Source organism: Bombina bombina, chromosome 2 (assembly GCF_027579735.1).
Source record: "Bombina bombina isolate aBomBom1 chromosome 2, aBomBom1.pri, whole genome shotgun sequence".
Lineage (NCBI taxonomy): Eukaryota > Metazoa > Chordata > Amphibia > Anura > Bombinatoridae > Bombina > Bombina bombina.
The window spans coordinates 1,123,031,040-1,123,054,888 of NC_069500.1; the positions used below are offsets into that span (position 1 = coordinate 1,123,031,040).

The window sequence follows — 23,849 nt, forward strand, 5'->3', positions numbered from 1 at the left end:
TTTTGCTTTCATTATGGATGTGAGGGCTTAGTGGTGTTAGCCCGAAACGTTGCTCATTTGGACCCTGTATGCACAATAAAGGTAGTTTTTATTGATCACAGCTGGAGAGTACAACTGTTTATCCGAGAGGGGCTACAACCTTTCGGGGATAACTTTAACATAGGGTCTCAGTGAGGCTCCTTTTTGAATTTAGGAATCAAGGGTTAATATCTCCTGAGGGGGGTTTATTTAGGAATCAAGGGTTAATATCTCCTGAGGGGGGTTATTGAGCAGGGGGATTTATAATCATGTTTTTTATGTTATTCTGTCTGCTGCTGTTTAGTGTTGCTTCAGCTCATGGCTATTTTGGAACTGGTGGGGTGGTCCTGCGGGTCTGTCCGTTCTTCCTGGGTGATAACCTACGGGTTGCCTTCTCTTTTATTTTCATCCGATGAGGATGATTTTTATTTGGTCTAAAGCTCATGTTGTGGTGTGAGGTTTCCTTCAGGAACTTTCTTCTCTGGAATTGATACTCACGATTTTGTGGTCGCACTGTTTACAAAAGTCTGTCTGACTGTTTTTTTTATCCTTCCATCTCGGGGGAAACTATGTGGCCTTGACAGTTTTGGGGCCCTTGGTTTCAGGCTGGTCCTGACTGGGTACAAATCCTTCTGTCTTTGAGGCCTAGTTCAGACACGGCACCTTTTTATGTCCGGTTGGTCCGGTGAGGGCGCCTAGTGATCTCCAATATGGTTTGTGTTGTTTACTTGTTTTATTTACAAGCTTCAACTAGAATCCTGAGAGGACTTGAGGGTCCGTGGTTGCTTAGGGGCATAGGGGATTGGTTCATTCCTCATTCGCCTTTCAATCTAGTGGGCTGGAACTCTTTTGAGATCGGCGGCGACATGCTCAGTCGTTTCTGATTTTTTTGGGAACTAGAGTATTCCTTCCCATTGTGGGTTGGAGGCTTGGAGGATTTAGGTCCTTCATACCGCCGTTCTTACGGTTTTGCCTTTCATGGTCTCTTTGGAAGTGTCCTTTTCGGACTTATTCCTTTTAGAGGTTCTCTTCCTTTGGGTTGAGACTTTTTGGACTTTGTCCATTTTTTCTGGCGGCTTTGGCTGTTTAATTTGGAAGTGAAGGCCGTGAGGCTCTGTCTTCCTTCGGGAGTTAGTCGTCTCCATATCAGGGGCGATAGGAGGATGTTTTTCTTTCTGGATTTGGGATGCTTTGCATTCTTCTCCCCTGTGTGTGGTCCTCTGGAACGTTAATCTGAAAGGATTATGGAGACTAGCCTTTCTTTCTACTCTCTCTTGGTTGACTCTGTTCTCGTTCTCATTTCCATTAGTGTTGCCCTTGTGGCCTTTAGGCTCTAGAGAAATTGTGTGACTTTATTGCGGCCTAGCACCTTGTTGGGGGGGGGATTGACCTCCAGCTAAGGGTGTTCTCTTCCCTTTGGGCTGGGAATTATGAATGAGTTCTGTATCCGTTCTCCGGGTTTCCCGGCTTTCATCCCCTGTGTGGTCTGATTGATTCAGATGGGGTATCTTGTGTTCCCTGGGGGTGTCGATTCTTGGTCCAGGGTTCTTGTCTTGGATCCTTCTTGGATGTCTTAAAACTTATGATCCTGTGGACTGGTTCGGGACGACCCAGTTTTTTCAGGGACCCTATGTTGCGACATAGGGGCTAGCTCATTGGCTTTGCAAGCAGGAAGGCCAGAGTTCACATCCACCTTTGGGTACTGGTTATAAACTTTAGGGCTGACTTGTCCTTCGGACGCAGTGTGCTCCTCCTCATTGGGAGTTGTTTTTCTGTTGGGTCAACAGTGTGTCTGGATGATTTTTTAATTCGTCCGTGTTTTGATCATACTATGGCTTCATGTCTTGTGGACATGTACGCTGTTCTGATCTGTGCCCTTCCCTTTTGAGAGGATATTCAAACACAAGAGAGGCGCCCAAATGTGTGTATCTGTGATGAATAACAACAAATTGCACAGCAGATATATTTGCGCAGGGTACTCACAATTTTGAGAAGCACACCTATGTGCTTGTAGGCGCAGGCTGGTTATTAGAGCTAACCAGCTGGCTCCCTCCGTTCTCCGCTCTCTTCAAGACAGGTGTATGGTAGTGATGAGCTCAACGAATAAGGATATGAAAGCAATGATGTAAAATCAAAGTTCTTTATTAAAACATGCTGTATCAAACAGCTTCATATAATGTACAATCCTTAATGTGAGCATATGACAATATGCTATGCGTTTCTCGGCTCTAACGGCCGAGACCAAACATTGCACCGTCTTATATTGCCGTTCACTACCATGCAATTTAGTTGCAAAAACTCCTCCCTACAGGGGAGTGTGTTCCCCAGCCTATCAGCGTCCTCTAAAACAAAGGTGTGTACTGTGTTTTGCAGCTGAAGTGCAATTCCCTGTTAATTCTTAAGTTGATTGTAAGAAATAGAACAACTGACCTATACTGAATCACTTGGATCCAACACGTACCTTAATATTGCAAATAAACTTCCATATGACACTTTACAGGTATTGCATACAATGTCAACAATTTGCAGTGATACGTTATTGCCTATATTAATACCTAAGATGCATCACAATGTTGGGGTTGTACTCGCTAAGCTGTGACCGGGAATTAACAAAACCTAATAAATGAATAATTAACTTACCCCTAATGTGTACCGTAAATATGGTAAATGGTTTTCTATATGACCGTTTTTACTTAGTATGCGTTAAGTTGTGTACTTCTCTGTTTAAGACGATACCTCATAATTGCTGCTATTAAAGCCTAGGATGGGTTACCTCATTAAACTTCTAAACGTCCAGCTGATATTAAGATGTATCACCCAACACCTACGGCAAGAATGACCAAGCCCTAAATTAACCTCAATCTGATTGACAAATCTCCATGTGTCAATATAAATCTTAAAAATGATACATCGTTATCAATCCACCAAAATCATAAGACAAATTACATAAAAAATAGGCTTATGCCCCAATGTAAGCATTATTCCGACTAACGGACTTGAAATAGTGTCAAACCTTAACGTGTATTAGGCAATCGACCTAGATTTAAAGTGATACAGAGTTCTAATTCCATATACTGTATATCAGAAAAATACCTTAAATATTGTAATTTATTTATATATATATATATATATATATATATATATATATATATATATACACAATAATATATATTCAATAAGGTGCTAAAGTGCAAGAACAATTCATAAAATCTTAAAATAATAACATTTAATAAATAATAATCAATATGATCCCAAATATATGTACTATCTGTTTGTGATAAACCGTGTTCAAAATAACTAGTACTGGAAAATAACTACAATTATATTATATATACTAAAGATATAAAACATTTGATGTGTGTAGCTTAATTAAAAAAGGATTTCATTTGGAACAATCCCTAGTGTTATATCTGCAATTTCTATACTTAGGTTGTCACTATTATCTGCATTCTAACTAACTATTAATACTAGATGCTGAATGTGCTAATGCAGTTTTTTCAGGGACCTTATGTTGCGACATAGGGGCTAGCTCATTGGGTTTGCAAGCAGGAAGGCCAGAGTTCAACCTTTGGGTACTGGTTATAAACTTTAGGGCTGACTTGTCCTTCGGACGCAGTGTGCTCCTCCTCATGGGGAGTTGTTTTTCTGTTGGGTCAACAGTGGTGTCTGGATGATTTTTTCATTCAGTCCGTGTTTTGATCATACTATGGCTTCATGTCTTCTGGACATTTACTTTCACTCTTATCTGTGCCCTTCCCTTTTGAGAGGATAGTTTGTCTTCCTTATGAGTTGAGGTTTCCTCTCTCTGGCGGGTCTTTGTCTTGCCCTGCGTTTAGGAGGGTGGATCAGGTGGCTTATTTCTGTAATGGGCAGCATGTGCTGCTCTGTGGGCTCTGTTCCACCTGTTGGAATTTGATCTCTCTACGTAGAGACTGTCTAAGAGAGCTGTGACAGTTCTTTCTATGGATCTATTAAACTTTTCTCTGTTCCCGATCCCTAGGGGGTTCTCCTTGAGAGTGCCTTATTTTGCAGGAACTGATTGGGTTGGCACCCGACCTCTGTTAGGGTGGGTGAGCCCCCCCTTTTTGTGGTTGGGGTCTTTCTGTCCCCCCTATCTATCATTCATGTCTGTCGCTTGGGCTGGTCCGGTGTTGGAGCAGGATCCGAGATCTGTTGCTCTGCTAAATTTGTCCTCGGGGCATTCGAGGTACTGTAAGCCTCTTGAGGTTTCTCCTTTCTCCATGTTCAAGATTTGTGGGAAGGACTGGTGGCTCTTAGATAGCCTGCAACATTTTCTGCTGGTTAGGGGATACTTAGCAATCTGAAGGATCCTATCTTAGTCTGCTTTCTGCTTGCCCTGCAAGTATTTAAGTTTCAGAGTCATTTTTAGATGACTGCAGCGTGCAGTGTTTTTGCTTCAGGTGTTGTTCGTCAGACCTATCTGAGCTTGCTGCACGTGGTTTTGTTTCTGAATATTTCGGTATCCTGAGCTTCCTTTTTGTGACTTGTGGACCTTCGTCTTCAGTTGCTTTTTAGGATGCAGTTGCACTGTGTTAGGTGAAGATCCTCTTTGTTTCAGACTCCCGGCCTTATTCTGTGGTTTCTGTATTTCTGGGGTCTGGGTGTTGCCTTCCCTTGTTTCTATGAGACTGGTGGGTCTCTGTTGGTCTGGAGTTCCTTATGCTAGCTGGACAGCTAGCTCAGCATACTAATGCACTATGGCTACTCTGCACAGTAGCAAACCGAGGGTTGCAAGTTCGATCCCCGGTGAGGTCTACTTAGCCTTTCTCGTTTCGAGGTTGATAAGATGAGCAGCGCCTTGAGTCCCTTAAGGGGGATTAGCTGCGCTTTACAAGTACATTCATTATTTTCTCTGTGTCTTTTCTTTGTGGTGGTGTTTGGAGACCGACTGCTGGGCGACGGTGTTTCCTGGATGCTGTTGAGCAAGAGAATGAAGAAAAAATTATAATAGGAGTAAATTAGAAAGTTGCATAAAATTGCATGCTCTATGTGAATAATGAAAGAAAAAAATTGTGTTCAGTGTCCCTTTAACTGTTGAGGCTCAGGAAGCTGGAGGAGAGAATAGTGAAACATTTTAGTAAATGTAGTGTCTTTATATCTTGTTAGCTTTTTTTCTTCTTTCTAGAATAAAAACCTCCTTGTTAAAGGGACAGTCTAGTCCAAATCAAACTTTAATAATTTGCTTAGTTCTATTGGTGTTCTTTGTTGAAAGCTAAACCTAGCTTGGTTCATATGCTAATTTCTAAGCCCTTGAAGGCTGCCTCTTATCTAAGTGCAGCTAAACAGGACTAGTTAATTTGTGCCATAAAGATAACATTGTGTTCACTCTCGTGGAGTTACCTAGGAGTCAGCACTGATTGGCTAAAATGCAAGCCTGTCAAAAGAACTGAAATAAGGGGGCAGTCTGCAGAGGCTTAGATACAAAGTAATCACAGAGGTAAAAGGTATATTAATATAACTGTGTTTATGCAAAACTGGGGAATGGCTAATAAAGGGATTATATTTTTAAACAATAAACATTTTGGAGTAGACTGTCCCTTTAAGTAGCGTTCTCTCAATACAATACAAACATGCCCCCTTACACAGTAATACAGTGGTAGATAGTTTTGCTCTATGAGGAGCCAGTTAGAATATTGTTTTACAGAGCCTTACTGCTATAATTAAACCATGCATTTGTATAAAGAGCTACTTTAAAACAGAACCATATAGCACAAGAATTATTTGAACTGGAAAAGTTTGTCCGTAACCATAAGCAGTTTCATAATTCCATTTAAATAATCCATCTTGTTATTGGTGTTTGTCTCCCTTTATAAATATGTGTTTGCTGTGAGCTTGCCTTGTCTCCTACAGTGTATACCTCTAATGGGTTTAGCACCGCCACAGCTCACTTGTCTTCTAACCACCTCTTATCTCCATTGTTTTCATCCACACTGTCTACTGCTTATTTCATTGTCTTTTAATGATGCACTTGTTCATTTTGTAATTCTACTTCATTTAGTGGTCCTTTAAAGTGACCTAATAATACAACACTAACATGTTAGCATTTTATTACTATACAATAATATATAATACAAAATAATAAGCAAGATGCGATAGCTAAATATTGATTCTATTTATATTGTATATGTAATATTTATTCATTTCCATTTTTTGCTAGGTGCCCGCCTCAGCTGATGATCAGTAAGGTGTTTTCTGCTAAAGTAGGAAGCCTCAGTGGGAGCACCAGCACGTAAGCTTTGTTGTGTTGTGTAATTTACAGGGCATTGTTTTCACATTAGCATTTTGCAGTAGTATAAAGAATGTAATGGTTTTATTTTTATAGCACAAATAATACACACAGTGCTCTGCATTTTGTTAATGTTTTGTACAAGGAATTCTGAGACTCACTAGTCATTCCATGTATATTATTCACAATGCTTGATTGCAGCAGTGAAAACTGCCTGACATTTTGGCATCGTCACAGATTGTTAAAAACTTCAGACAAACTCATTTGACACTGGGAAAAACGTTATCCATACCCAGAGCAGAATGATCCTCCTAAATATTTCCCAAAATGCTTCAGTTTAGCGACAATAATATTTTGTGTTTTTAAAACTGCTGAATTCAATTTGATTGGTTCCAAATGGCCTTAATGCAAATTGCTAAAAATGAGTATTGTATTTTAACTGTGTACAGCTCATGGCATATAATAAAGTACTTAACTACTTGGGCATAGGGCAACTACATTTAGCATTTTCTTAAGTATTGTTCCACTTCTGTTTTTAGATTGCAGGACAGCTTTGAGAATATTAACCAGGATACCAATGGAGGAAAACTTAATGTAAGTGGCACAGGATCCTGTCAGAGTGGGACAAACTTAGGTAAGTGCACATTGTTATCATGAACATAATAAAAAACAGAATTTATGCTTACCTGATAAATTACTTTCTCCAACGGTGTGTCCGGTCCACGGCGTCATCCTTACTTGTGGGATATTCTCTTCCCCAACAGGAAATGGCAAAGAGTCCCAGCAAAGCTGGTCACATGATCCCTCCTAGGCTCCGCCCACCCCAGTCATTCGACCGACGGACAGGAGGAAATATATATAGGAGAAACCATATGATACCGTGGTGACTGTAGTTAGAGAAAATAATTCATCAGACCTGATTAAAAAAACCAGGGCGGGCCGTGGACCGGACACACCGTTGGAGAAAGTAATTTATCAGGTAAGTATAAATTCTGTTTTCTCCAACATTGGTGTGTCCGGTCCACGGCGTCATCCTTACTTGTGGGAACCAATACCAAAGCTTTAGGACACGGATGAAGGGAGGGAGCAAATCAGGTCACCTAAACGGAAGGAACCACAGCTTGCAAAACCTTTCTCCCAAAAATAGCCTCCGAAGAAGCAAAAGTATCGAATTTGTAAAATTTGGCAAAAGTGTGCAGTGAAGACCAAGTCGCTGCCTTACATATCTGGTCAACAGAAGCCTCGTTCTTGAAGGCCCATGTGGAAGCCACAGCCCTAGTGGAGTGAGCTGTGATTCTTTCAGGAGGCTGCCGTCCGGCAGTCTCATAAGCCAATCGGATAATGCTTTTAAGCCAAAAGGAAAGAGAGGTAGAAGTCGCTTTTTGACCTCTCCTTTTACCAGAATAAACAACAAACAAGGAGGATGTTTGTCTGAAATCTTTAGTAGCCTCTAAATAGAATTTTAGAGCACGGACTACGTCCAAATTGTGTAACAAACGTTCCTTCTTTGAAACTGGATTCGGACACAAAGAAGGTACAACTATCTCCTGGTTAATATTTTTGTTAGAAACAACTTTCGGAGGAAAACCAGGCTTAGTACGCAAAACCACCTTATCTGCATGGAACACCAGATAGGGCGGAGAACACTGCAGAGCAGATAACTCTGAAACTCTTCTAGCAGAAGAAATTGCAACTAAAAACAAAACTTTCCAAGATAGTAACTTAATATCTATGGAATGTAAAGGTTCAAACGGAACCCCTTGAAGAACTGAAAGAACTAGATTTAGACTCCAGGGAGGAGTCAAAGGTCTGTAAACAGGCTTGATCCTAACCAGAGCCTGAACAAATGCTTGAACATCTGGCACGGCTGCCAGTCTTTTGTGAAGTAAAACAGATAAAGCAGAGATCTGTCCCTTTAGAGAACTTGCAGATAATCCTTTCTCCAAACCTTCTTGTAGAAAGGATAGAATCTTAGGAATTTTTATCTTGTTCCATGGGAATCCTTTGGATTCACACCAACAGATATATTTTTTCCATATTTTATGGTAAATTTTTCTAGTTACAGGCTTTCTAGCCTGAATTAGAGTATCTATTACACTGAATCTGAAAACCCACGCTTTGATAAAATCAAGCATTCAATCTCCAAGCCGTCAGTTGGAGGGAAACCAGATTCGGATGTTCGAATGGACCCTGAACAAGAAGGTCCTGTCTCAAAGGTAGCTTCCATGGTGGAGCCGATGACATATTCACCAGGTCTGCATACCAAGTCCTGCGTGGCCACGCAGGAGCTATCAAGATCACCGAGGCCCTCTCCTGATTGATCCTGGCTACCAGCCTGGGAATGAGAGGAAACGGTGGGAATACATAAGCTAGGTTGAAGGTCCAAGGTGCTACTATTGCATCTACTAGAGTCGCCTTGGGATCCCTGGATCTGGACCCGTAGCAAGGAACCTTGAAGTTCTGACGAGACGCCATCAGATCCATGTCTGGAATGCCCCATAATTGAGTTATTTGGGCAAAGATTTCCGGATGGAGTTCCCACTCCCCCGGATGGAATGTCTGACGACTCAGAAAATCCGCTTCCCAATTCTCCACTCCTGGGATGTGGATCGCAGACAAGTGGTAGGAGTGATCCTCCGCCCATTGAATTATCTTGGTCACTTCTTTCATCGCCAGGGAACTCCTTGTTCCCCCCTGATGATTTATATATGCAACGGTCGTCATGTTGTCTGATTGAAACCTTATGAATTTGACCTTTGCTAGTTGAGGCCAAGCTCTGAGAGCATTGAATATCGCTCTCAGTTCCAGAATGTTTATCGGGAGAAGAGACTCTTCCCGAGACCATAGACCCTGAGCTTTCAGGGATTCCCAGACCGCGCCCCAGCCCACTAGACTGGCGTCGGTCGTGACAATGACCCACTCTGGTCTGCGGAAGCTCATTCCCTGTGACAGATTGTCCAGGGTCAGCCACCAACGGAGTGAATCTCTGGTCTTTTGATCTACTTGAATCATCGGAGACAAGTCTGTATAATCCCCATTCCACTGTCTGAGCATGCACAGTTGTAATGGTCTTAGATGAATTCGTGCAAAAGGAACTATGTCCATTGTTGCAACCATCAATCCTATTACTTCCATGCACTGCGCTATGGAAGGACGAGAAACAGAATGAAGTACTTGACAAGAGCTTAGAAGTTTTGATTTCCTGACCTCTGTCAGAAAAATCCTCATTTCTAAGGAATCTATTATTGTTCCCAAGAAGGGAACTCTTGTTGACTGGACAGAGAACTTTTTTCTTTGTTCACCTTCCATCCGTGAGATCTGAGAAAGGCTAGGACGATGTCCGTATGATCCTTTGCTTTTGACAGGGACGACGCTTGAATTAGGATGTCGTCCAAGTAAGGTACTACTGCAATGCCCCTTGGTCTTAGAACCGCTAGAAGGGACCCTAGTACCTTTGTGAAAATCCTTGGAGCAGTGGCTAATCCGAATGGAAGTGCCACAAACTGGTAATGCTTGTCCAGAAAAGCGAACCTTAGGAACTGATTATGTTCCTTGTGGATAGGAATATGTAGGTACGCATCCTTTAAATCCACGGTAGTCATAAATTGACTTTCCTGGATGGTGGGTAGGATCGTTCGAATAGTTTCCATTTTGAACGATGGTACCCTGAGAAATTTGTTTAGGATCTTCAGATCCAAAATTGGTCTGAATGTTCCCTCTTTTTTGGGAACTATGAACAGATTGGAATAAAATCCCATTCCTTGTTCTCTTATTGGAACTGGATGTATCACTCCCATCTTTAACAGGTCTTCTACACAATGTAAGAATGCCTGTCTCTTTATTTGGTTTGAAGATAAGTGAGACCTGTGGAACCTTCCCCTTGGGGGTAGTTCCTTGAATTCCAGGAGATAACCTTGAGAAACTATTTCTAGCGCCCAAGGATCCTGAACATCTCTTGCCCAAGCCTGAGCAAAGAGAGAGAGTCTGCCCCCCACTAGATCCGGTCCCGGATCGGGGGCTATCCCTTCATGCTGTTTTGGTAGCAGTGGTAGGCTTCTTGGCCTGCTTACCCTTGTTCCAGCCTTGCATTGGTTTCCAGGCTGGTTTGGGTTGTGAAGTATTACCCTCTTGCTTAGAGGATGCAGAATTAGAGGCTGGTCCGTTTCTGCGAAAGGGACGAAAATTAGGCTTATTTTTAGCCTTAAAAGACCTATCCTGTGGGAGGGCGTGGCCCTTTCCCCCAGTGATGTCTGAAATAATCTCTTTCAAATCTGGTCCAAATAATGTTTTACCTTTGAAAGGAATGTTAAGCAATTTTGTCTTGGAAGACACATCCGCTGACCAAGACTTTAGCCAAAGCGCTCTGCGCGCCACGATAGCAAACCCTGAATTTTTCGCCGCTAATCTAGCTAATTGCAAAGCGGCATCTAAAACAAAAGAGTTAGCCAATTTAAGTGCTTGAACTCTGTCCATAACCTCCTCATACGAAGATTCTTTACTGAGCGACTTTTCTAGTTCCTCGGACCAGAAACACGCTGCCGTAGTGACAGGTACAATGCATGAAATTGGTTGTAGCAGGTAACCTTGCTGTACAAAAATCTTTTTAAGCAAACCCTCTAATTTTTTATCCATAGGATCTTTGAAAGCACAACTATCTTCGATAGGAATAGTAGTGCGTTTGTTTAGAGTAGAAACCGCCCCCTCGACCTTGGGGACTGACTGCCATAAGTCCTTTCTGGGGTCGACTATAGGAAATAATTTCTTAAATATAGGGGGGGGAACAAAAGGTATGCCGGGCTTTTCCCACTCTTTATTTACTATGTCCGCCACCCGCTTGGGTATAGGAAAAGCGTCGGGGGGCACCGGGACCTCTAGGAACTTGTCCATCTTACATAATTTCTCTGGAATGACCAAATTGTCACAATCATCCAGAGTAGATAACACCTCCTTAAGCAGTGCGCGGAGATGTTCTAATTTAAATTTAAATGTCACAACATCAGGTTCAGCTTGATGATAAATTTTTCCTGAATCTGAGATTTCTCCATCAGACAAAACCTCCCTCATGGCCCCTTGAGATTGGTGTGAGGGTATGTCAGAACAGTTATCATCAGCGCCCTCTTGCTCTTCAGTGTTTAAAACAGAGCAATCGCGCTTTCTCTGATAAGTAGGCATTTTGGATAAAAGATTTGCTATGGAGTTATCCATTACAGCCGTCAATTGTTGCATGGTAATAAGTATTGGCGCACTAGATGTACTAGGGGCCTCCTGTGTGGGCAAAACTGGTGTAGACACGGTAGGGGATGATGTAGTATCATGTTTACTCCCCTCATTTGAGGAATCATCTTGGGCAATATCATTATCTGTGGCATTACTGTCCTTACTTTGTTTGGACACTATGGCACAATTATCACATAAATTTAAATGGGGAGACACATTGGCTTTCATACATATAGAACATAGCTTATCTGATGGTACAGACATGTTAAACAGGCTTAAACTTGTCAACAAAGCACAAAAAACGTTTTAAAATAAAACCGTTACTGTCTCTTTAAATTTCAAACTGAAAACACTTTATTACTGAATATGTGAAAAAGTATGAAGGAATTGTTCAAAAATTACCAAAATTTCACCACAGTGTCTTAAAGCATTAAAAGTATTGCACACCAAATTTCAGAGCTTTAACCCTTAAAATAACGGAACCGGAGCCGTTTTTAAATTTGACCCCTATACAGTCCCAGCTATATGCTTTGCTGAGACCCAACCAAGCCCAGAGGGGAATACGATACCAAATGACGCCTTCTAGAAGCTTTTTTAGTGATTCTTAGATCCTCACACATGCATCTGCATGCCTTGCTCTCCAAAAACAACTGCGCAGTAATGGCGCGAAAATGAGGCTCAGTCTATAACTAGAAAGGCCCCCAGACTAAAAAAGGTGTCCAACACAGTGCCTGCCATTTTTTAAACGTTCCCCAAGATTATAATGCCAATTATTAGCTAGAATCTGTATAATATGCTCCAATAAAGCAATCGTTTTAGCCCATAAAAATGTCTACCAGTTTTTAAGCCCTTTTTTAAGCCCTTTATTCTTTTATGTTTGACTAAGAAAATGGCTTACCGGTCCCCATGAGGGGAAATGACAGCCTTCCAGCATTACATGGTCTTGTTAGAAATATGGCTAGTCATACCTTAAGCAGAAAAGTCTGCTAACTGTTTCCCCCAACTGAAGTTACTTCATCTCAACAGTCCTGTGTGGAAACAGCAATCGATTTTAGTTACTGTCTGCTAAAATCATCTTCCTCTTACAAACAGAAATCTTCATCCTTTTCTGTTTCAGAGTAAATAGTACATACCAGCACTATTTTAAAATAACAAACACTTGATAGAAGAATAAAAACTACATTTAAACACCAAAAAACTCTTAACCATCTCCGTGGACATGTTGCCTGTGCAATGGCAAAGAGAATGACTGGGGTGGGCGGAGCCTAGGAGGGATCATGTGACCAGCTTTGCTGGGACTCTTTGCCATTTCCTGTTGGGGAAGAGAATATCCCACAAGTAAGGATGACGCCGTGGACCGGACACACCAATGTTGGAGAAATATGTTTAGACTAAATGTTTGGTTTTGTATTTTCCAGTCACTAAGATTCCTACGTCGTATTATGATACTATCAGATTTACAGTAAACATATCAACCCGAGCTTGGAATACTCAATCACAAGCTTGGAATACTCATTGCCATATAATTTTAAACATTCATGTTTATAGGATTTATTTTATGTTTACTTTTTGTGTTTATTTTATTTTATTGTTTTTCAATGTTCGCCTCCACTTCCCATTTGTAGGTGTTTTACAGGGTTGCAGCAGCAAGCTGCTACCTAGCGTGTTTGAAGCTCGCCCCCTCCGGCTCATCCGGAGTGCCTCTTTCTTTGCAGGTTTGTGTGGAATGTGAATCTTGGTATGAGCCACACAAAACGCCACCAATCATTTTGCTTTATTTGCACCAATGAAAACCATAGATTCTCTTTACAATAGAAAGGATTTATTATATTGACAAAATCTTATTGGTAATGTAGTATGACTCCTTAAGACCATTCTGCAGTGTTTAGTTAATTAAAATGCCTAGATATTAATTTCAGTTTTGGTTCATTTGTTAAAATAGTTTATTAAGTTGTAGACCATGTATTACTTTTTTATTTGTGAAAAATTTCTATTTAAAGATGTGAACATTTGTAATGTTAAAAAAAATACGTATCTCTATTTGGTATTATTGCATATTTCAGTTTTTTACATACCCTTAAGGTTTTAAGGTATATGACATTTATTCATTTTATTTTTATTTTTTTGCTTTTGCCTGAACAGCGTCCTGCTATTTGTGAGAGAATCTATGGTTTTGGTTAAGGTTTTGGTTTCCTGTTCTTTTATGCAAAATCTTTCAAATGAATCTCTAGCAAATTAACATTTCAAGTTCATTCATGTGTTCATTTGGTAATAATCCATTAGTATATCTCATGTACTTGATATCTTGTGTGATCCAGTGGTTTGTTGATGCATTATAACACTATTACAGGTATTCACTCATTAGGGACTGTCCAGAATACAGATAAACTACTTTAATTTATTAAACAAATATATGATTCTTATATTGCTGCAACCTAAGGTTGTGGTCACTGGGCAATGCATTGATCCTCATGAGCAGTTAACAGAAGAAAAGTTAGAGCATTTTAGCATTACATTTGAATTTCAATGTTAACTAGACGCTAAACATGGTACTGTAACTTCCTACATTTTCATTTCAGTTACTCTTCAACAATAACATCATGGTATGAGATCATAGGTAAAATTTACTCCCTCCCCCCCCCCCACAGACACACACACACACACACACACACATTGTGGCAGAGGAATCTGTAACACACACACATTGTGACAGAGAAATCTGTAACACACACACACACATTGTGACAGAGAAATCTGTAACACACACACACACATTGTGACAGAGAAATCTGTAACACACACACACACATTGTGACAAAGAAATCTGTAACACACACACATTGTGACAGAGGAATCTGTAACACACACACATTGTGACAGAGGAATCTGTAACACACACACATTGTGACAGAGGAATCTGTAACACACACACATTGTGACAGAGGAATCTGTATAACACACACATTGTGACAGAGGAATCTGTATAACACACACATTGTGACAGAGGAATCTGTATAACACACACATTGTGACAGAGGAATCTGTATAACACACACATTGTGACAGAGGAATCTGTAACACACACACATTGTGACAGAGGAATCTGTAACACACACACATTGTGACAGAGGAATCTGTAACACACACACATTGTGACAGAGGAATCTGTAACACACACACATTGTGACAGAGGAATCTGTAACACACACACATAGTGACAGAGGAATCTGTAACACACACACATTGTGACAGAGGAATCTGTAACACACACACATAGTGACAGAAGAATCTATATAACACACACATTGTAGCAGATGAATATGTGACACACACACACACATTGTGGCAGAGAAATCTGGATAACACACACATTGTGACAGGAATCTGTATAACACACACACACACACATTGTGACAGAGGAATCTGTATAACACGCACATTGTAGCAGAGGAATCTGTATAACACACACACACAGTGTGACAGAGGAATCTATATAACACGCACATTGTAGCAGAGGAATCTGTAACACACACACACATTGTGGCAGAGAAATCTGTATAACACACACATTGTGACAGGAATCTGTATAACACACACACACAGTGTGACAGAGGAATCTGTATAACACACACACTCACATTGTGACAGAGGAATCTGTATAACGCACATTGTAGCAGAGGAATGTGTAACACACACACACACATTGTGGCAGAGAAATCTGTATAACACACACATTGTGACAGGAATCTGTATAACACACACACACAGTGTGACAGAGGAATCTGTATAACACACACTCACATTGTGACAGAGGAATCTGTATAACGCACATTGTAGCAGAGGAATCTGTAACACACACACACACACACACACATTGTGGCAGAGAAATCTGTATAGCACACATTGTGACAGGAATCTGTATAACACACACAGACACACACATTGTGGCAGAGGAATCTGTATAACACACATTGTGACAGTGGAATCTGTATAACACACATACAGAGACACACACATTGTTACAGAGGAATCTGTATAACACACACAGACACACAAATTGTGGCAGAGGAATCTGTATAACACACACACACATTGTTACAGAGGAATCTGTATAACACACTCACATTGTGACAGATGAATCTGTAACACACACATTGTGGCAGAGGAATCTGTATAACACACATTGTGACAGTAGAATCTGTATAACACACATACAGAGACACACACATTGTTACAGAGGAATCTGTATAACACACACAGACACACACATTGTGGCAGAGGAATCTGTATAACACACACACACATTGTTACAGAGGAATCTGTATAACACACTCACATTGTGACAGATGAATCTGTAACACACACATTGTGGCAGAGGAATCTGTATAACGCACACACACACATTGTGACAGAGGACTCTGTATAACACACACACATTGTGACAGAGGAATCGGTATAACACACACACACACACACACATTGTTACAGAGGAATCTGTATAACACACACACACATTGTGGCAGCGGAATCTGTCATAATAATAAAGGTTGATGTTGACAGTGCAATTGCATAGCAGTAATAAAACATTTTACAGAGTTTTGTTTCCTTAAAGAGACAGTAAAGTCAAAATAAAATGATGATGAGGATTTGAATAGAGCAAGGCATTTTTAAACAATTTTCCAGTTTGCTATTATCAAATTTGCCCTCTTGTTACCCTTTTGTTGAAGAGTACATTTTGGCAGTCTGATAGTAGTATATGAGTGTGCATGTGTCTTTAGCATTCTATGGCAGCAGCATTTGCAACAATGTATAACATTGCTATAAACATTTTTACAAACACTGCTGCCAGATGGCTAAAGACACGTGCACACTCCTGAGCTCACCTACGATTAACATTTAACAAAAGATACCTAGATAACTAAGCAAAATTGGAAAATGATTTAAAATGTCATGCTCTATTTAACCCATTTGTTTAATTTTGGATCCTCTCACAGAATTTTTTTAAAATATTTTTCATCAAAATGTCCCTTTTAAAAACATTTCTCAGAAAGTTTTGCTTTCTCACTTCTCTTTAGAAATCATCATGAGACCACCCATTTGTAAACAGTAAAAAGCAATGTGTTTTCACTTCTGATAAGGAAACTTGAAATGAGATAAAAAAACAATTTATAAAGACCCCCCAGATCCCAAACACAATGATAAATAAAGTTAGTCAGATGTTTGCCTCTAATGTTTTATATTTTAAGTCAATCAGATGTCTGAAACCTATAGTATTCACTAGTGGATCATTTCTTCAGACAACTCTAGTTCAAGTGCACTATTATTTTCTTTGCTACATTATAAATATGTTATCCTCTGTAGACAACTCCCATATCTCGTAGACTTTAGTTATGTAGTTCCGCTTCATATACTAAAATTGTGCATGGTTTTTATATAAAATGATTGAGGGGAAACTACTAACTTGCTTAACAAATGCATGATGAGCTTGACATTGTAAAGATTCTATTGTTTGTATATAGAACAATGACCTATCCCAGATTGGTGCTCTGATTGAGAATTTTGAAAAGATTTTTTTCCACCTTAATCAGGGATGGTGTTGATTTTACTTTTTGAAAATGTGGTTTTTAGATGGTGTACTGTTTAGTCAATGCGCTTGTACAACATAAATATTTTACTGCAAAAGTGCAGCCTGTTTTTATTTTCTTTCATGTAATTAGCAAGAGTCCATGAGCTAGTGACGTATGGGATATACATTCCTACCAGGAGGGGCAAAGTTTCCCAAACCTCAAAATGCCTATAAATACACCCCTCACCACACCCACAATTCAGTTTTACAAACTTTGCCTCCGATGGAGGTGGTGAAGTAAGTTTGTGCTAGATTCTACGTTGATATGCGCTCCGCAGCAAGTTGGAGCCCGGTTTTCCTCTCAGCGTGCAGTGAATGTCAGAGGGATGTGAGGAGAGTATTGCCTATTTGAATGCAGTGATCTCCTTCTAAGGGGTCTATTTCATAGGTTCTCTGTTATCGGTCGTAGAGATTCATCTCTTACCTCCCTTTTCAGATCGACGATATACTCTTATATATACCATTACCTCTGCTGATTCTCGTTTCAGTACTGGTTTGGCTATCTGCTATATGTAGATGAGTGTCCTGGGGTAAGTAAGTCTTTTTTTCTGTGACACTCCAAGCTATGGTTGGGCACTTTGTTTATAAAGTTCTAAATATATGTATTCAAACATTTATTTGCCTTGACTCAGAATGTTCAACTTTCCTTATTTTCAGACAGTCAGTTTCATATTTGGGATAATGCATTTTGATTTGACCATTTTTTCTTACCTTAAAATTTGACTTTTTCCCTGTGGGCTGTTAGGCTCGCGGGGGCTGAAAATGCTTCATTTTATTGCGTCATTCTTGGCGCGGACTTTTTTGGCGCAAAAATTCTATTTCCGTTTCCGGCGTCATACGTGTCGCCGGAAGTTGCGTCATTCTTTGACGTTATTTCGCGCCAAAAATGTCGGCGTTCCGGATGTGGCGTCATTTTTGGCGCCAAAAAGCATTTAGGCGCCAAATAATGTGGGCGTCTTACTTGGCGCGAAAAAATATGGGCGTCACTTTTGTCTCCACATTATTTAAGTCTCATTTTTTATTGCTTCTGGTTGCTAGAAGCTTGTTCTTTGGCATTCTTTCCCATTCCTGAAACTGTCATTTAAGGAATTTGATCAATTTTGCTTTATATGTTGTTTTTTCTCTTACATATTGCAAGATGTCTCACGTTGCATCTGAGCCAGAAGATACTACAGGAAAATCGCTGTCAAGTGCTGAATCTACCAAAGCTAAGTGTATCTGCTGTAAACTTTTGGTAGCTATTTCTCCAGCTGTTGTTTGTATTGATTGTCATGACAAACTTGTTAAAGCAGATAATATTTCCTTTAGTAAAGTACCATTGCCTGTTGCAGTTCCCTCAACATCTAAGGTGCAGAATGTTCCTGATAATATAAGAGATTTTGTTTCTGAATCCATAAAGAAGGCTATGTCTGTTATTTCTCCTTCTAGTAAACATAAAAAATCTTTTAAAACTTCTCTCCCTACAGATGAATTTTTAAATGAACATCATCATTCTGATTCTGATGACTCCTCTGGTTCAGAGGATTCTGTCTCTGAGGTTGATGCTGATAAATCTTCATATTTATTTAAAATGGAATTTATTCGTTCTTTACTTAAAGAAGTTCTAATTGCTTTAGAAATAGAGGATTCTGGTCCTCTTGATACTAATTCTAAACGTTTAGATAAGGTATTTAAAGCTCCTGTGGTTATTCCAGAAGTTTTTCCTGTTCCTAATGCTATTTCTGCAGTAATTTCCAAAGAATGGGATAATTTGGGTAATTCATTTACTCCTTCTAAACGTTTTAAGCAATTATATCCTGTGCCGTCTGACAGATTAGAATTTTGGGACAAGATCCCTAAAGTTGATGGGGCTATTTCTACCCTTGCTAAACGTACTACTATTCCTACGTCAGATGGTACTTCGTTTAAGGATCCTCTAGATAGGAAAATTGAGTCCTTTCTAAGAAAAGCTTATCTGTGTTCAGGTAATCTTCTTAGACCTGCTATATCTTTGGCTGATGTTGCTGCAGCTTCAACTTTTTGGTTGGAAACTTTAGCGCAACAAGTAACACATCGTGATTCTCATGATATTATTATTCTTCTTCAGCATGCTAATAATTTTATCTGTGATGCCATTTTTGATATTATCAGAGTTGATGTCAGGTTTATGTCTCTAGCTATTTTAGCTAGAAGAGCTTTATGGCTTAAAACTTGGAATGCTGATATGGCTTCTAAATCAACTTTACTTTCCATTTCTTTCCAGGGTAACAAATTATTTGGTTCTCAGTTGGATTCCATTATTTCAACTGTTACTGGTGGGAAAGGAACTTTTTTACCACAGGATAAAAAATCTAAAGGTAAAAACAGGGCTAATAATCGTTTTCGTTCCTTTCGTTTCAACAAAGAACAAAAGCCTGATCCTTCATCCTCAGGAGCAGTTTCAGTTTGGAGACCATCTCCAGTCTGGAATAAATCCAAGCCAGCTAGAAAGGCAAAGCCTGCTTCTAAGTCCACATGAAGGTGCGGCCCTCATTCCAGCTCAGCTGGTAGGGGGCAGGTTACGTTTTTTCAAGGAAATTTGGATCAATTCTGTTCACAATCTTTGGATTCAGAGCATTGTTTCAGAAGGGTACAGAATTGGTTTCAAGTTGAGACCTCCTGCAAAGAGATTTTTTCTTTCCCGTGTCCCAGTAAATCCAGTAAAAGCTCAAGCATTTCTGAAATGTGTTTAAGATCTAGAGTTGACTGGAGTAATTATGCCAGTTCCAGTTCCGGAACAGGGGATGGGGTTTTATTCAAATCTCTTCATTGTACCAAAGAAGGAGAATTCTTTCAGACCAGTTCTGGATCTAAAAATATTGAATCGTTATGTAAGGATACCAACGTTCAAGATGGTAACTGTAAGGACTATCTTACCTTTTGTTCAGCAAGGGAATTATATGTCCACGATAGATTTACAGGATGCATATCTGCATATTCCGATTCATCCAGATCATTATCAGTTCCTGAGATTCTCGTTTCTGGACAAGCATTACCAATTTGTGGCTCTGCCGTTTGGCCTAGCTACAGCTCCAAGAATTTTTACAAAGGTTCTCGGTGCCCTGCTGTCTGTAATCAGAGAACAGGGTATTGTGGTATTTCCTTATTTGGACGATATCTTGGTACTTGCTCAGTCTTTACATTTAGCAGAATCTCATACGAATCGACTTGTGTTGTTTCTTCAAGATCATGGTTGGAGGATCAATTTACCAAAAAGTTCTTTGATTCCTCAGACAAGGGTAACCTTTCTGGGTTTCCAGATGGATTCAGTGTCCATGACTCTGTCTTTAACAGACAAGAGACGTCTAAAGTTGATTACAGCTTGTCGAAACCTTCAGTCACAATCATTCCCTTCGGTAGCCTTATGCATGGAAATTCTAGGTCTTATGACTGCTGCATCGGACGCGATCCCCTTTGCTCGTTTTCACATGCGACCTCTTCAGCTCTGTATGCTGAAGCAATGGTGCAAGGATTACACGAAGATATCTCAATTAATATCTTTAAAACCGATTGTTCGACACTCTCTAACATGGTGGACAGATCACCATCGTTTAATTCAGGGGGCTTCTTTTGTGCTTCCAACCTGGACTGTAATTTCAACAGATGCAAGTCTCACAGGTTGGGGAGCTGTGTGGGGATCTCTGACGGCACAAGGAGTTTGGGAATCTCAGGAGGTGAGATTACCGATCAATATTTTGGAACTCCGTGCAATTTTCAGAGCTCTTCAGTTTTGGCCTCTTCTGAAGAGAGAATCGTTCATTTGTTTTCAGACAGACAATGTCACAACTGTGGCATACATCAATCATCAAGGAGGGACTCACAGTCCTCTGGCTATGAAAGAAGTATCTCGAATTTTGGTTTGGGCGGAATCCAGCTCCTGTCTAATCTCTGCGGTTCATATCCCAGGTGTAGACAATTGGGAAGCGGATTATCTCAGTCGCCAAACGTTGCATCCGGGCGAATGGTCTCTTCACCCAGAGGTATTTCTTCAGATTGTTCAAATGTGGGAACTTCCAGAAATAGATCTGATGGCGTCCCATCTAAACAAGAAACTTCCCAGGTATCTGTCCAGATCCCGGGATCCTCAGGCGGAGGCAGTGGATGCATTATCATTTCCTTGGAAGTATCATCCTGCCTATATCTTTCCGCCTCTAGTTCTTCTTCCAAGAGTAATCTCCAAGATTCTGAAGGAATGCTCGTTTGTTCTGCTGGTAGCTCCGGCATGGCCTCACAGGTTTTGGTATGCGGATCTTGTCCGGATGGCCTCTTGCCAACCGTGGACTCTTCCGTTAAGACCAGACCTTCTGTCACAAGGCCCTTTTTTCCATCAGGATCTGAAATCCTTAAATTTAAAGGTATGGAGATTGAACGCTTGATTCTTGGTCAAAGAGGTTTCTCTGACTCTGTGATTAATACTATGTTACAGGCTCGTAAATCTGTATCTCGAGAGATATATTATAGAGTCTGGAAGACTTATATTTCTTGGTGTCTTTCTCATCATTTTTCTTGGCATTCTTTTAGAATACCGAGAATTTTACAGTTTCTTCAGGATGGTTTAGATAAGGGTTTGTCCGCAAGTTCTTTGAAAGGACAAATCTCTGCTCTTTCTGTTCTTTTTCACAGAAAGATTGCTATTCTTCCTGATATTCATTGTTTTGTACAAGCTTTGGTTCGTATAAAACCTGTCATTAAGTCAATTTCTCCTCCTTGGAGTTTGAATTTGGTTCTGGGAGCTCTTCAAGCTCCTCCGTTTGAACCTATGCATTCATTGGACATTAAATTACTTTCTTGGAAAGTTTTGTTCCTTTTGGCCATCTCTTCTGCTAGAAGAGTTTCTGAATTATCTGCTCTTTCTTGTGAGTCTCCTTTTCTGATTTTTCATCAGGATAAGGCGGTGTTGCGAACTTCTTTTGAATTTTTACCTAAAGTTGTGAATTCCAACAACATTAGTAGAGAAATTGTGGTTCCTTCATTATGTCCTAATCCTAAGAATTCTAAGGAGAAATCGTTGCATTCTTTGGATGTTGTTAGAGCTTTGAAATATTATGTTGAAGCTACGAAATCTTTCCGTAAGACTTCTAGTCTATTTGTTATCTTTTCCGGTTCTAGGAAAGGCCAGAAAGCTTCTGCCATTTCTTTGGCATCTTGGTTGAAATTTTTAATTCATCTTGCCTATGTTGAGTCGGGTAAAATTCCGCCTCAGAGAATTACAGCTCATTCTACTAGGTCAGTATCTACTTCCTGGGCGTTTAGGAATGAAGCTTCGGTTGACCAGATCTGCAAAGCAGCAACTTGGTCCTCTTTGCATACTTTTACTAAATTCTACCATTTTGATGTATTTTCTTCTTCTGAAGCAGTTTTTGGTAGAAAAGTACTTCAGGCAGCGGTTTCAGTTTGAATCTTCTGCTTATGTTTTTCATTAAACTTTATTTTGGGTGTGGATTATTTTCAGCAGGAATTGGCTGTCTTTATTTTATCCCTCCCTCTCTAGTGACTCTTGTGTGGAAAGATCCACATCTTGGGTAGTCATTATCCCATACGTCACTAGCTCATGGACTCTTGCTAATTACATGAAAGAAAACATAATTTATGTAAGAACTTACCTGATAAATTCATTTCTTTCATATTAGCAAGAGTCCATGAGGCCCGCCCTTTTTTTTGTGGTGGTTATGATTTTGTATAAAGCACAATTATTCCAATTCCTTATTTTATATGCTTTCGCACTTTTTTATCACCCCACTTCTTGGCTATTCGTTAAACTGAATTGTGGGTGTGGTGAGGGGTGTATTTATAGGCATTTTGAGGTTTGGGAAACTTTGCCCCTCCTGGTAGGAATGTATATCCCATACGTCACTAGCTCATGGACTCTTGCTAATATGAAAGAAATGAATTTATCAGGTAAGTTCTTACATAAATTATGTTTTTTTGGTATGTAATGTTTGAAATGGCTTTATTTTCTTGCACAGCACATAGCACACCTGTGGATATGCCCAGCAGAGGACATAATGAAGATAAAGACAGTGGGATTGCTCGATCAGGTAGGTCTTAGTATCAGTGTTTATTATGACTCAATACTAAATGCTACAGCTATTAAAGGACCAGTCAACACAGTAGATTTGCATAATCAACAAATGCAAGACAACAAGACAATGCAATAGCACTTAGTCTGAACTTCAAATGACTAGTAGATTTTTTTTCGGACAATCTTTTTTTCCACTCCCCCTGTACCATGTGACAGCCATCAGCCATTCACAAATGCATACACACTTATTCTTGCACATGCTCAGTAGGACCTGGTGACTCAAAAAGTTTAAATATAAAAAGACTGTGCACATTTGTTTAATGGAAGTAAATTGGAAAGTTGTTTAAAATGACATGCTCTATCTGAATAATGAAAGTTTAATTTTGATTGAGTGTCCTTTTAACTAATATACTTACATTCTAGATAAATACATTTAAGTGGCCTCTTACTTATATTTGTGTGATCACATTTTATTAGATATAGTAAACCTGACGAAATGCTGAAATGTGCTCATGGTCATATTTATACCCAATTCATTTTGTATTTATAGAATGTCTTAAGCTCTAGTTTTCTTTATGTATTCAAATCAAATTTTATATATTTGTAACATAAAATCTGAATTTTATTTTATACATTTTGGTAAAAAATGTTTAGTTTTGATAAACTAGTTATGCCATACTTGAATAAAAATACTGTTGTGT

General features: G+C 39.7%; 1 protein-coding gene across 4 annotated transcripts in view; it reads left to right on the forward strand.

Moving 5' to 3' along the window:
* Window positions 1-23,849, forward strand: part of FNIP2 (folliculin interacting protein 2) — a 281,392-nt gene that overhangs the window by 176,758 nt on the left and 80,785 nt on the right. For 3 of the 4 annotated variants that reach the window (XM_053703784.1, XM_053703781.1, XM_053703782.1), the window contains exons 5-8: window positions 6,197-6,268; window positions 6,805-6,899; window positions 13,108-13,197; window positions 23,093-23,164. In XM_053703784.1, coding sequence (XP_053559759.1) covers window positions 6,197-6,268; window positions 6,805-6,899; window positions 13,108-13,197; window positions 23,093-23,164 — 329 coding nt within the window. The remainder of the gene's footprint in view (window positions 1-6,196; window positions 6,269-6,804; window positions 6,900-13,107; window positions 13,198-23,092; window positions 23,165-23,849) is intronic. The other variant, XM_053703783.1, reaches the window with a different exon arrangement.